The sequence below is a fragment of the Tiliqua scincoides genome, chromosome 1 (assembly GCF_035046505.1).
Source record: "Tiliqua scincoides isolate rTilSci1 chromosome 1, rTilSci1.hap2, whole genome shotgun sequence".
Lineage (NCBI taxonomy): Eukaryota > Metazoa > Chordata > Lepidosauria > Squamata > Scincidae > Tiliqua > Tiliqua scincoides.
In genome coordinates, this window is record NC_089821.1 from 139,673,571 (window position 1) to 139,688,680 (window position 15,110).

At 41.9% G+C, this 15,110-nt stretch overlaps 1 protein-coding gene across 2 annotated transcripts in view; it reads left to right on the plus strand.

Annotated features, from left to right (window-relative positions):
- Positions 1-15,110, plus strand: part of EHBP1 (EH domain binding protein 1) — a 347,196-nt gene that overhangs the window by 64,070 nt on the left and 268,016 nt on the right. For both annotated transcript variants that reach the window (XM_066638694.1, XM_066638607.1), the window contains exons 4-5: positions 4,330-4,425; positions 7,926-7,979. In XM_066638694.1, the coding sequence (XP_066494791.1) occupies positions 4,330-4,425; positions 7,926-7,979 (150 nt within the window). The remainder of the gene's footprint in view (positions 1-4,329; positions 4,426-7,925; positions 7,980-15,110) is intronic.

Genomic DNA, 15,110 nt, shown 5'->3' on the forward strand with positions numbered 1-15,110 from the left:
GTGTTACTGTTCCTTTGCAGGGGGAACCTCTTCCAGGGCTATTTCCCTGCCTGGGCGAGGCAGAGCCTTTTTGCAGTGTTTTGGGCTGCCTGGAAATGGAGCGAGATGCCAGTGCAGGGCAAAGGTGTGTGTGGCTTTTGGTTCCCCCACCCCATTTGCGTTGAGACAAATCTGCAGATAAAAAATCTGTGGATAAATAGGCTGCACCTGTAGTCTTTTTACTAGAATGAAATGCTGGGAAAGGATACTTCAGTGGACATGCAATAGATTGAAAATGGAAGAGAATTAATAATAAAAGTTTATACAGGTCCAACCCCTGTATTGATGAGAGATCCATTCCCAGATCCCGCCCCCCCATACCAAAATCCATGGATAATTAAATCCACGGGTTGTGAACCAACAGGGCCTCTGAATGCAACTGGAACCTTGTTCAAGTCATGTCTAGGAGGTCCTCAGTGGGTCCTGGGGCATGGGGCTTGTAAAAACTGTTAACCAGCAACCTGTTCCTACGAATGCCAGATAACACATTTTTTCCTGTAATGAAAAAATCTGAGAATCCGGTTATCTTTTTATTTGTCTATTATGTCCCATCTTTCTGTGGAAATTCAACAACATGAATTAGATAAAATAAAATCAAAAAGAGCAGAGCACACTATTAAAACAACCCACAGTCAACAAGAAAAGAGGTAATAAAAGAAAAATGCAGTAATCCGAAAGCTTTGCTGAAACAAGTGTTTCTAGCATCCTCTGAAAACATAAGGGAGAAAGCACTGAGAACCTCCTGCAGAGGAAATTTCACAAGGAGGAAACCACCACTGAGGAGGTCCTGCATGTCCCTTCAAGCTGCACTTCACATAGTAAGGGGATTCATATGAGTACCTTCCCAGAGAGATCTCACAGTACAAGTTGACTCATGCAGGGTAAGGTCTTTCAGGTCCCCAAACTATAAAGGGCTTTAAAGTTTATAACCAGCACCTTGAATGTATGAATTTCCCAGTTTTGGCTAACCACTGTGTTTTACAAAATATTTAGCTTAGGATTCACGATCTTTCTACTTTTCATTACAGCAGGAGATAGTAAGCAGGGTCTCTGAGAGGAATTTTATCAGGGGGAACCAAGTTTCTTTTGGGTGGGTAGACCTGGGCTCCAAAGACTAGTAGACCCATGTGGCTAGATACAGTAATATGGAAAACCAAACACACTCCTAAGTCTCTCTAAAACAGGGGTGCTCACACTTTTTTGGCTGGAGAGCTACTTTGAAACCCAGCAAGGCCTGGAGGTCTACCAGAGTTTTTTTACAGTGTTCACGCCATCATAACATATAACATTTATGTGTACAATGTATGTTGGTGTACCTTGCATAACCGCATGAGCCAATATTGCACAACACAACATAATTAACTATAAACATTTTTATAGTTTATAAATAAACAATATCTTATTGTTTTATAACAATATATTTTATTTATTTTACAATAACAATACATTTTATTTATTTTAAACTTGTAATTACTTGTAATTACTTTGTAATGCCTGAGCTTGCCCCAAACCCCCCAGGGCACACCTGAGGACTGTTAGTGGCACACTAGGGTGGTCTAGCCAAGCCATACTTCTTACTCAGCTTAAGTGTCTGGGGGGGGGAATAGATGAATGAGGGCCAGGGGAATGGATCTTGAGTGGATGGGACAAGTGGGGGGCTCACTGTACGGGGGCACAAGTGGGGGGCAGAGTGAGTGGGGCAAGAAGGCAAGAGGGGAACAGGGACTTTTCCAAGCCAGGACCCCTCCCAATTGAACTTTCCTCCCCAGTGTCTGATTTGGGAGCCCACCAACACCATCTTCCTCATCCTCACCCTGGTCCAACTTTGTGCCTGAAGTTTGCCACGCGTGCCCACCTCTCTCTGGGTCTCGGCTCCCCCCCCCCGAGGCCGGCAGCGCCTCCTGGCTGCCGCCCGAGCAGTGCCGTGCGCCCCCGTCTCAGCAGCGCATGGATCACCGGCCTCAGTGACCCAAGCGCGCAGCTCACAATCGCCTCCTGTGACAGCCCCACGGGGGGTGGGCGGTGGGGGGAGCCCCTCCCCTCGGGTCCGCTTCTTCCTCCTCCTCCTCGGGCACGCCGCTGCCGGGCTGCGCTCTCTCCTCTCCGGCTGTCCTCGGCTCTGCAGACTCCCGCGGCTTCCTCCTCTTCCTCCTCCAGCGTCACCTTCTCCGATGCCCCCCAAGGAAGCCCCGCAGCCAGCATGGGGCGGAGGAGGGAGCCTGCCAGGCGCCCGGAGCTGCCCGGCCAGCCTTGGCCCCGATCTTCCGCCCTGCGGCCAGCGCGATCCTCGCGCTCTTTGAGCAGCCTCTCCTCGCAGGCTCGGGGGCTCCTGCGAGGGGGCAGAGTTGGGGGGGGCCGGCTGGGTGACTGCGGCTTGCCAGCGGTGTGTATGTGTGTCAGTGCCTACAGACAGGGCTCCGTGATCGACTAATTTTGCCTCGGGATCGACCGGTCGATCCCGAACGACGTATTGAGCACCCCTGCTCTAAAATCTTGTAAATATAGAAAATCATGCAGAAAATTAGCATCATATTTAGGCTCACGCTAGAATGGAAATTGTCATGTCCATACCAACACTTGTTTCTGCAGCAGCTGTTGCAACTGTCCCTGAGTCCCCATACACTCCGTCATGGTAAGCACATCCACAAACCAAAGAGCTACTGTCACAGGCCAGTTTCATCCCAGATTTGTCACTGTGTTAAGGAGTGTCATGTATGCATTCCTCGGCCCAGCATATATGGTTTGCCAGTAGTTGCAGTTACTGCAGCCGCATGCTCATGGTAGTGTCCCCAGCATCCTGTGCGGGCAACAAGTCTGAGTAGATAGGAAAATGAAAGTTCCCAGGAGATTTCTGGGCCCCTTCCTTTGGCTCAAATGTGGCGTAAGGCATGTCTGCGACGACTTGTGAGTCGGCTGGGCCGGCTCAAGGTTGCATGCTGGCCCGCAGAGGCCAGATCTACACAGACAGAAAGAGATGAGTTTGTGCCACCCTCCTTAGGCTGGCACTGGGGTTTGGGGAGGGCGGAGGGAGGGCGGAACAGGGATGCACCAGGACAGGGGAGGGTGGTGGGCAGTCCAAAGGGCAGACCAGCCCCAGGAGGGGGGTGGTACTAGGATCTGGCACATAGACCAGATCATAAACCCCTCCCAAGTAAGCAGGCCTTACATTGCGCTGCTCGGATCTGTGCCACCTATTTTGCTGGTGCAGATCCAAGTATTTTTGCCCCAAGTATTGGGGCAACTGCAGTACAACATGGGGTAAGGAGAATTAATTCTCCTTACTCCAATTTGTGCAGCAGCCAGCTCCAGCTCTGCGCTGGCTACGGGTGAGGCTAGCTGGCCTGTCTGTTCCACTGTGGGTTAGGATTGGGCTATTAAACTGCAATCCTATGCACGCTTTCTTTCATTGAAGACAGGAGTCTTACTTCTGAGAAGACTTGCATAGGATTGTGCTGTTAATTTTTTAATAAAACTCTTAAGATTGCATGCAATTAGTAAGTTGCCTTGTTTAATCAGAACAATGACTTGTCTTCAACTTGGCCTCTGTTTTTTAATCCCCTGTGCTTAATAATCAGAGGTGCACTGCCAAGGGATTACTTTTTCAGTTGTCTAATAGCCATTAATGTTCCTCTCTAGATTTGGAGGTTGAATAGGATTGGGATTGGAGGTTAAATAGGATTGAATAACTGTTTGGGGAAATTAGTTTGTCTTTGGCATCAACCCGGTAGAAGTCAGGAAAAAGAATCCTGGTCTGAACCCAAACAGAAAGAAGACAAGAAGTTCTTGAGGTCCCTGTAGCCTGAGTGGTGGTTGGCAACCTTCAGTCTTGAAAGACTTGATATAAGCCTACAGCACCCAGTATTAGCAGGCAGTCTCCCATCCAAGTACTAACCAGGCCTGACCCTGCTTAGCTTCCGAGATCAGACAAGATCAGGCAAGATCAGGCACGTGCAAGGTAACAGTTGCTGCTAGTGTAGACAGAGTAGCATCCGGGGATAGATATATCGTTCTAGAAAGTCATAGGATTTGAAAAATCTGTGTATGAATGATGAAGGTAGTGAGCTCCAAGAACCCATCTCTTCTTCGTTTTGCCTGATACACTATATGGCACCTGAATTTTTTGACCTAGATTTTAAAAACAACTCTTTGAAATCTGCTGTCCTGTACTGTGTGCACTGTTCTGTCATTTATCCACCTCTGTGTGTACATGACAGATCTTGCTCCATATTAATTCCAGAAGTTATAATTGTATGAATCAAAGCTTTTTTTTCTCCCTCAAACTTTTCTCAGGCTCATAGCTGGCAGCCAGGAATAAAAAATCCATACCGTGGTGTGGTTGTATGGCCTGTTCCTGAAAACATTGAAATCACTGTGACACTTTTTAAGGTAAGCATTTTGGTTGTGATGTTTATTTCAAACAGGAATCTGTGTGTAACCTGAAACGACATTAACAGGTTGAGACTAATTTTTCACATGGGTTCCGTTCCAAGCACTCACGTGGATGGCAAATTCGTGTATAAATAGGCTGGACCTGTATTTTTATTCCTTTGGACTAGAGTCCTAAGGTTGGATATATATGCTACTGAATTCAAAGTGACTCAGGGCACAATCCTAACCAGGTCTACTCACGTCTACTCAGAAGTAAGTCCTATTTTGTTCAATGGGGCTTACTCTCAGGAAAGTGTGGTTAAGATTGCAGCCTCAGTTTCTGAAGAAGTGAGCATAGATTGCAGTCCTCAAGTAGTTATTCCAGTGACACAAAATCTCAGCATGATCTTATACATATTTACATAGAAATTAGTCCCACTGAACTCAGTGGAACTTACTTCCCAAGAAATAGCATAACTTTCATTTACTATCATTTTGAAAGCAGATGATTATGTATTCACTTTCATCTATCCTGTTTTCAAGAAGTTCAAGTATATAAACAAAATATACAAACCATGAATCAGAATACAATTTGTAATAAATATTGCAAACACTCTTAAACAATAGCCAGAGGTATTTGAAAATTGTGTTTTTTTTCTTGCTCAGAAGTAAACCCATTGTGTTCAGTAAGACTTAAGCATATTTGTATATTGACCTCATCAAGGTAGTCAGCATTTACCCGGTCTGTACCCTTTCACGTGGGAGCTTGCATGTTGGAATGCTTCCCTGTGAAAAATAGATTCCTACACTTAGAAAACTAGCATGCCAGAGAGAGAGAGAGAGAGAGAGGCCACATCCTTTCCTCGGTATTTAGTAGTATTCATCATGTAGGGAAACTTTCTTTGTATGGAGGAGTCAGTAATGTGAGCCTTTACCTGCAGTCAAAGGTTGTGCAGACACAGTCTTGCCGCTTCAGTCAGAACTAGGCCATGGGTACATGGGGCATGCAGGTAAGAAATGTGGTGGTTAGGAAATTTGCTTGTGGAAGATACATTAGGAAATGCTAGGCAGATCTATATGTATTTTCTACTATCTGAGGAGAACATTTATGTCATCCACAAGATTGCATCCCTTTCTCCAGGTTCATCCAAAACTTCCATCCTCTGGTTTTGTACTTAACAGTTATTACCACAAAAATTTTCACTTTGGTCAGTATGCAATAACCCTGAGAGATTTGTTCCCGCTAATACCATGCTGGAGAAACTAAAGCAATTGCTCTGTCTGATACCCATCCCTTGGAGTGTTAAGGATGTAGCTAGAGACTTGAGGGTCAAGTGGGGCAGAGTGACTTACTAGTTCTGCTGCTATATATTGAAGTTAAAATTTCCCCAAGAAAAGGGAGAAGCACGTCAGTGGTGGTGTTTTAATATCAAAGCATTAAAACAGCCTAGGATCCAAACAGCAACTGTTTGCACTGATTGAAAATACACGATCACAGCCAAGCTGCTGGGTTTTTATCTGTATTGGCAACATACAGTATGCTGACAAAACGTGATGCTCATACAGAACTCTGTAGGAATCTGTGATAAAGGCTGGATGCTATTTGTAAAGCAGCAATCTGAAATGGTTGCCTAGGTGAAAAACAGGGTCTGAGATAGACAAGCCATGTGTTCTGGGAAGCAATACGGGTTGTGATGTGTCTGAATCTGTAAGTGGTTGTTGAAATGGTGTTGCTGGTAGGATTAGAGGGTAAGTCTGGGCTTCAGATACTAATTAGAATGTTAAGTACAGCCTCTTAGCAATCACTAGTGGATACTTGAAAACCTGCTACTTAAAAGCTTAGACAATCAGTTGGGCAGAGTATAGAGGCCTCTAAGGGCGCAATCCTAACCCTTATGTCAGTGCTTTCCAGCACAGCATAGCAGTGCCAATGGGACGTGTACTGCATCCTGCAGTTGAGTGTCACTCACAGAGGCCTCCTCAAAGTAAGGGAATGTTCCCTTACCTCAGAGCTGCATTGCCATTAGGATTGCACCCTAAATCTTTGAAAATGTGTTTATTAGTATTTGGACAGTTTATTCACCACAGTAGTAACATGCCTTGTCCAGCTTACTCACAATGGAACTTTCCAAGAAATAGTACTGCATAGCTTTATTTTTACTGTAATCTTTAAGCCTACCCCCGTACCTACCATGACATACCTAGCACTAGTTTTAAAATGAGCTCTCCACATCCAGCAGTACTTCACAAATTAAAATAAGGACTTGTGAGTGAATGTGTAATGGACATGCTCAACAGCTCCATGGACAAGTGCTTTAATTGTATGAAGCAGAATGATGGACAAAAGAAACTGCTTTATTTGGGGACTTAATGCAAATCTCTAAATCTGAGTCTCCTGCTTTTAAACGGTTTTGAAATATAAGTGGGAAACTCTTTATTCCTAATGAGTTTATCTGTTTTACATAAGTTTATTTTTTTAATTACCTATTTCACAAGATGATTGGTGGATAGTGCTATTTTTCAATTACACTATATATCTCTAACAGCGCAATCCTATCTTGCGCTAGAAGAGGCAGGCCACAAATTAAAGGCCTGCGCTGTATGCAGTGCAAGATTGGGGTAAGAAGTGGCTCAGCTGGAGCCAAGGGGAAACTCTTCCCCTTACCCCCAAGTAAGCTACCACAGCACCAATTGGTCGTCTCATACCTGTGCCACCTCAGGAAGTGGCACAAATCCGAGGTGAACGGAACTACTCAGAGCCACTCTATGCTTCTCGGGGAATGGGTTTGGGATCCAACATAACTTTCGGGTCCCAGTCCCACCTCATGTTGCCGTCTGCCTGCCTGCCCTCCCCGCATCCTCCCCAGACCCCTGTGTCGGCCAAGCTCAACCAATGTAACCTTCCTTCCCTGTACCAGCCAAGCCAGCCCACGAAGAAGCACAAATGTGCTTTAGGACAGGTTTGCAAGCCTCCTGGGTTAGGATTGCGCCCTAAGTTAGTGAGTTTTGTCTCTACAGGGAGGATTTCTAATTCCTCGAACAAACTCAAACGGAAAAGGCTTTGACTCCATCAGCTCTTCCTAGTGCAAACTACCTATTTATCTTAGATTGCCTAGTAGTGAACCTTTTTTTGTATAGATTGAAACTTGACAGTATGCCAAAAATACCCACAACTAAAAATGGAGAATAATAAATTTTATAGGTCACAGTTCAAAGAAAAATGCAAGGAGGGGTCTGTGTCTGCAACTTTGCTTCCTGAACATTAAATGCATACCTGTCACATGAGAAACTAATTAGTATTTAAATTTTTGCAAATTTGAAAAGAATCTTCCAATGGGAAGGTGGCATAGGTGTGGCAAGGGTTTGATATGCATATTTATATCAAGCATGATATTTACCCCTGTGTGGCACTATCTATGTTTATACTGTATTAAGTGAATCATTAAAAAATGTCAGCTGAATTGAATTTCCTATGTATTGTTCAGAAATTAATTTAAAATTGTATCTGTCTCTTCTAGGATCCTCATGCTGAAGAATTTGAGGACAAAGAGTGGACATTTGTCATAGAAAATGTGAGTGAGCAATTATTTCTCTCTCTTTCTCTCGTGTGTGTGTGTGTATTTTGCCTCTCAGGAGGACCATTCATATCTAGTCCATACTCGTCATCAGACAAATGCAAATATTTTACCCTGAAGCGTCTCCAAATCACAGGAATCCCCAAATGTTTTCACAAAACAAGCATCTTGCTGTGCATTTGTTTGCAATTGGAGGATTTAATGTGGACAACAGTTAACAGTGTTCTTGTATCTTCTTGTATAAGTGTCTTTAGTCCGTTTCTCCATAGGAAAGGATAAATCCAGGTTGTAACAGAAGAGTATGCAACATCAATGCTGTTTTTCAGAATGGGGTACAACCATGGACTGACACATGTACAGGCTGATTCATACTCTCAGTGACTGTATTGACCCATAAGACATAAGGGACAAAAATCAGAAAGACTTGCTATTCTGTGTGTGTTATGATTTATATTAGAGGTAGGTGGAGTTAATAAGGACTTTTCATTAGGATATAAATTTAAAATCAGTTCAGCATTCTGGTCATTACACATCTATGCTAATTAAAAGATCAACAACTGCTGTAAACTTGTAACAGTCCACAGACATGTGAATGGATGCGATCCAGTTGGCATTGTAGATTTGAGCTTTCAAAAAGCTATTAACAAAGTCCCTCACCAAAGATTCCTGAAAACTTAGCAGTCATAGTGTAAGAGGGATTGGCAACTGGCTGAGGGCAAAACACAGACTTGGCATAAATGGCCAGTTTTTGCAATAGAAAGGAATTGGGAGTAAGCAGCGAGGTCACCAATCTCCAGAGATTATTGTGATGTATCCTTTAACTCAGACTTGCTGAAATAATTCCATTTAGCAGAAGAGGAGCTAGATCTCAAACAGTCCTCCCTCCCCTGATCTCACTCTGCTACCACTGTTCATGGTTTGATGTATCTCTTAGATGTGACTGGGAGACATGAATTCAAATCCTACCTTAATCCAGCACTTTACAGTATATAATGAATCATGCTTCTTCCACACCTTCATTCCTAATTCATAAAATGGGAGCAAGTCATTGCATGATGTACTACAAGTCCGTTCTTAATATTTAAGATGGCTATAGGTTGCCTACTTTAAAAAGAGATGGTGAGGGTTACTGTAGTGTGAAAAGTAATGTATAAATGAAAATAGGAGTGAAAAAACAAACAGAATATTTCAGAATCTCTGCCATTCTACTTATTTCAGCTTATTTGAGATCAGGAAAGGATGCATATCTCATTGCTAAAGCATTTGCACATTTGGGAAAACGAGTACCCCTGCTTCCACCCCCCCATGCAGTCCAATAGTGGCTGAACGATGATGGAAAGCAGGATGGAGAGAATGAGCAGATCAACACTAGAGCACAAAAAGATTGGCCTCCTTCCATCTGTTGGGGAAGATTGCTTTTATTTAATGACACGTTTGTGAGTTACCAATTTTGCAAATGCAATGTACGCTATTTATAGGATGTTCTCATACTTTTGCATAGATAATGAAGTGTGTACATATTATCAGTGAGTTGATGGTGTGCTTTCCTGATATTGTTTGCAATCTTTAGGCGTCTTCTCCATCACTTCTCCCATCTGTCAGAAATTTCTGCTCCCTCCTTTTACTCTTCATTTTGTTTTGAACTTCCTTACTACCTGTCCTTGATCTTGCTTCTAGTTAGCAGTAGTAATGAAGTTTTTTGTAGTTTGCTCAGTAACATGTGACAATCAGTTGACCTTCATGGGAGGGCAAACAACTAGTTCAAGGAATATATTTAGGCAAAGGAGGTTCTCTAATGCAAGTTGCTGGGACCAAAACATCAGCATTTAGTTATAGAAAACACACCATGGGCTAAATCGTGATACTTTAACTGCAGTACAGATGATAATAGTATGAATTTCTAGCTATAGATGGCATTGTCTTTCATATTCTGATTATAACTTTTTGGCAACAGGTACTACAAAATATGTTTTCATTTCTATGAACTTGGGATCCTCCTGAAGAAAGACAGGATGCAATGTAATGCATTAACTAACTGAAAAATGTACCGCAGTGCATTCCTCAAAATAATTCTTGCATCATGAGTAATCTACCCAACAGCAATGAATCAGCATTGACTCAAATAATGAAGCATTCCAGGAAATCTGATCTTTTAGTGAAAAGGGATGCCATTGTGTTCAATTCCATTGCTCCTTCATTGTCTTGGATTGTGAATGACAGTTATTGGAAGGGATTGGTAATTGGGATTGGGACTTCACTGGAAGGATGTTTTAAGTTGTCCTTCCTCACTGTGGTCTCAAATGAAATTGCACCCCAAAGTTACTATTACTCCTAGAAGGGAATTTTTCTCTTGGCAGAAATAGAACCTTCCCTGCTGGGGCTAATAACAGTTTTGGGAAAATGATTGTCATCAGGATTGTAGTGTGACAGGAAAGGGTTAAATACCACTCCTCGCATGTCATGATCCTGATAGCTGTTGTTTTTCTCTCCCCTCATTTCCCCATGGCTGCTATTTCTACTTGAAAAATCTAAAACACAGAGGCCAATAGCAGGATGAAGATCATATCTAGTTTAGCCCTTATTATGTATGTGAAAGTGACAAATAAGCCATTGATTAAGAATATTTGTCACTAGAAGGGGAAAAAAACCATCCAGTGCCTATGCTCTAAAAATATACACATCCTACATTTTGTGCGCAGTTACAGATTTACTTGCCTCAGAGTCATAAGGAATGCAACAAGATTTTCAGGGTTCAAAATACTGAGCCAGTACTGATGATGTGTTCTTATAGAACATCCAACATAATTAAAATATGCACTATAGCTGAGCAATACTCAAACAAAAATGTAATGCACATTTCTGCTAAGTGACTAGAATGTTCTATAACCAACATTTGATATCACAGAAAAAAGAAAACTTCGTAATGTGTTAGACTGCTGTATTAGTAGCTTATATCAAGATTAAAGCCTTTTTGTGTAATTTAAAACAGTGGTTCCCAAACGGGTGGGTTGCAACCCACCAGCCTGGGAAGCACTTAGATCTGGCCCCTAAGGGGCAGGGAGGAGGGGAAGGCAGCACCATGATCCCCGGGATCGCTCTGCTGCCGGAGGGAAGGACCTTTTTCACCTTGGCAACTGCTGACCTGCCCCCCAAGCCCCTGTAATAATATAAAATTGAAAGCCAGTTCTGTTTTTGATCAAAAACAGGAAGTGGCTTTCAGTTGAGTTTTTTTACCATTTTGGAGGCTTGGGAGCCCTGCAGAGGTGTCTGCAGGGCTCCCTGCACCCCCACTGGAGGCCGGCAGTCACTAAGGTTAAAAAAAACCCTCCCCCCCAGCAGCGTGATTTTGGGGATCACTTTGCTGCCCTTCCCCCACACATACTTACAGTGTTCCCTTGCAGGAGTTTGGGAAGCACTGATCTAAAGAGATTAACAGAGACATTATGCCCTTGCAACTATGAATTCCTTTGTTCTACATTTTAGAGCTTAAAAACAATAACCAATTTGAATGTATGCCTATAGCCACATGAAATGGTATTTGGTGTGTTTCCACTGCGAGATCTAGAATATTTGATGGCATACGTTGTGGTTAAAAAGTTGTAGTTACAACAGAAAACGAAACCAAAAAAGGCGTCCCTAAACCATCTTCAAATAAACTTTGATAAAAAGTTGGAAACATTGTTTTCAAGGTTAATAGCACCACACAGTGGTGAGAGAAGTAATGTGCAATTTATAAAGAAAAGTACAGTACAGAATAGGCATCTTTGCTGTGGATGCAGTTTCTTTCCTTTGGGTGCTTAATCTTGAGGAGGTTGCCTAAAGTGTGTGTGAGAGAAAGAGCTTGCACGTATACTACGAAACACTATTTAAAAAATCTTTTAATGTCAAAATAGCATCATTCTATTCACATTATTGGACTTTGGATTCTGATATCACTGAATCCCTTCTAGCAGGTCTCCAGTTGCTGAGCTGGTCTGCTTACTTTGAAGATGTAGTCAGAGAATCAGTCATTTTCTAGAAACATGCATGTATGGACAACAGCAGATTTCTCACTTTTCTGCACCTAAACACTTTACTTTTATTTATATACCACTTTCTGTCAAACTCACAGCAGCTTATAGCAAGACTAACACAATAATAGGCACTAAAATGAAACTAAAGACAACAGCAGCAGAAACGATTTTATACAGGATCGTACAGAACTTAACACTTTCTGGAATAGAAAAGTTTTTACTTGTTGCCTTAAGGCAACCAAAAAAGGGAGCATAACAGATTTCTCTAGAGATGGCACCACTCATGATAAGACCTTTTGTTTAGTGTTCACCATCCAAATCTCTGTTAAAAGCAGGCCTGCTAATAAGGTACACTTGGCTGCTGTATGTGTAACCTGTCCTTAGTTGGCAAAAGGCTAATGTTTTCATTAAGCAGCATAAAGTGGTTACTTTATACCCATAAAGGATAATAATAATAATAATTAAAAATAATAAATAATAATAATACAGGTATTTATATACCGCCTTTCTTGGTCGTCAGATTTCTCCTCAGACCTTATTCAAGGCAGTTTACATAGGCAAGCTATTTAAATCCCCTTAGGGATTTTTACAATTGAAAGAAGGTTCTATCTTTCAAGAACCACAACATTTCAGATGTTTCTTTCTGATCTGGTTTCACATTCTGGCCTCCATCCTCCCACGCTCAGAGCAGACGGAATAACTCGGCTCAGCTTGTCAGCTGCTTCAAGGTCGCACGGTGCTGGTGGCCTCGAACTGGCAACCTGCGGATGTTATCTTCAGGCAAACGGAGGTTCTACCGTGTAGACCAGGGGTGTTCAAAGTTTTTGGCAGGAGGGCCACATCAACTCTCCGACATTGTGTCGGGGGCCAGGGAAAAAAGAATTAATTTACATTTAAAATTTGAATAAATTTACATATGTTCACATAAATGTATATAATAAAGATGAACTTATATGAATGAATGAAGGTCTAGCAATAGCTCAAGGCCTATAAAAGGCCTTACACAAAGCAAGGCTGGCCTTTCCTTTGCTGCCGCTACTGCATCAGAGATGTGAAACAGCAAGCAGTGGAGAAAGCCCTCATCCCACAGCTCATGCAAGAGGTCAAACAGTCACCCTCATGCTGAGAGCAGTTGTGTTGGGCCAGTGTGGACTCCAGCAAATCTCTGGAGGGCCAGAGGCTCATTGAAGACTGGGGGCTCCCTGAGGGCCGCATTGGGAGTCCTCGAGGGCCGCAAGTGGCCCCAGGGCCGGGGCTTGGGCTCCCCTGCTCTAGACCAGACCTCCTGCCCAATAAATATTAAAAGTGGTTACATTTTTTCTAAATGGGCAATTTCATGAATAAATGTTTCCCATATGTTAAAATGCTTTTGTCTGTTAAGCAAACTGGCATGTTGGAGAGAAGGGTTCAACCTACCTATTTTTCCATGTTTTTTGATGCTGTATTATCTACAACTGGAAGTAGTACCATCCAAAAACTGCTTTGTCAGTTGATTCTATTGAGTGTATGTACTAATCTTAAGAGTTACACACAGACAATAGCGTATGGGGTTTAGTGAGAAAGAGGTGGCCCAGGGAGCACTTCAATTCTAGGATTTCAAACTAGTTCTCGCAGGCTTTGTAAGTAGAGGACAAGATGACACTACCATATTGTTCAAAATAAAAAGCATCCCATGACTTTATTTTGTACCCTGGTGTATCTCCCATTATTCTGGCTACTTTGCTTCAAAATGTACCAGTAAAAAATTGTCTCCCCCTTTTATATGATAGTCTTCCAGTGTAATTCATCTTGATTCTTCACAAGTATAATTCAATATTTTGCCCTCTACTCAGTTTCACATTTTCTCCCCTTTCTGCCTACTTATTACATTGCAAGGCTAAACATTAATCAAAATGAAATTGAATTTTGAGCTGATATTCTGGTGATTCCAAAGCTTTTCAGCATCAGGACCCACTTTCTTAAACAACACTCTGTTGGCACCCACTTAAGTTTATCTGACTTTTAGAAAAGGATATCTAGAAAGAAAGTTTCTGTTTATAATAACCAGAAAAAAAGACCCTCAAACATTTATCCTCCTATATTTACACAAGTTTGCAAACTGCAGGAGCTGAGCTCTTTGCAGGGTAATTATCTGATTTTTGAACAGCCTCGCAGCTTGAGACAGTTGGTTATCTGATCTTTCCATCTCCCTTTGGCGACCCACCAAAAATCAGGCCACAACCCACAGTTTAGGAACCACTGTGATATTCAATTTCAAAAAACCATCAAAGAAAAAGCTATGAGAATGAAGTTTTTGGGGATGGGTGTTTTAATTTATTATAAATTTCTATGATGCCATCCAAAGATTTTTTTCTGTGCATAATATATGACACACCTAATACTATGGCTTTCATTTCCTTGCAGTGCATTCCTATACATGTGTACTCAGAAGTAAGTTCCATTGAGTTCAGTGGATCTTACACTCAAGTAAGTTTGTATAGGATCGTAGTCTTGGTGATTTAGCCTCACTTAACTTTTTCTCCATCTCTGTGCAGATCTATAGTTTAATTAATCTACCAGTTTAGGAGGCCACATCAGGCATCTGATGAAGTTATTTGTAGCCAATGAAAGTTTATGCCTCTTTGTATTTATTAGATTGTAAGGTGCCACAAAAACTAGTTGTTGGGTTTTTGTGTGTTTTTTTTTGTTAGCTACACCACACTAATATGTCTACTCCTGTGGAATGACCATTCTAAGCCTTTGTAATTGATCATTGTATTGGATTTTTAATTTGATGAAGCCAGAAGGAACCTCTATTTTTATTATTTGCAAGTTCCTTTTATATCATCTCAGAACCAAAGACAAGCGTTTCATCTAAATTTCTGGTGGTTTTTCTTATAGAAACAAAAAGATTGGTTATACCTAATATCATGTGCCGCAATCTTGTATACACTGCTCTGTTCATTATAAAATCTTTGCAGGGTCTTGGTAGCATATGCAGAGTTAGTTGTAAATCAAGATGTTGATTTACACTTAAAGAATTCCAGCTGTTTGGGTTTTGTAAATTTTTGTTTAACATGAACTGTTTGATAACTTAAAATAAGAATGGTCTTTTTCAGAATTAAATGTCTGCATT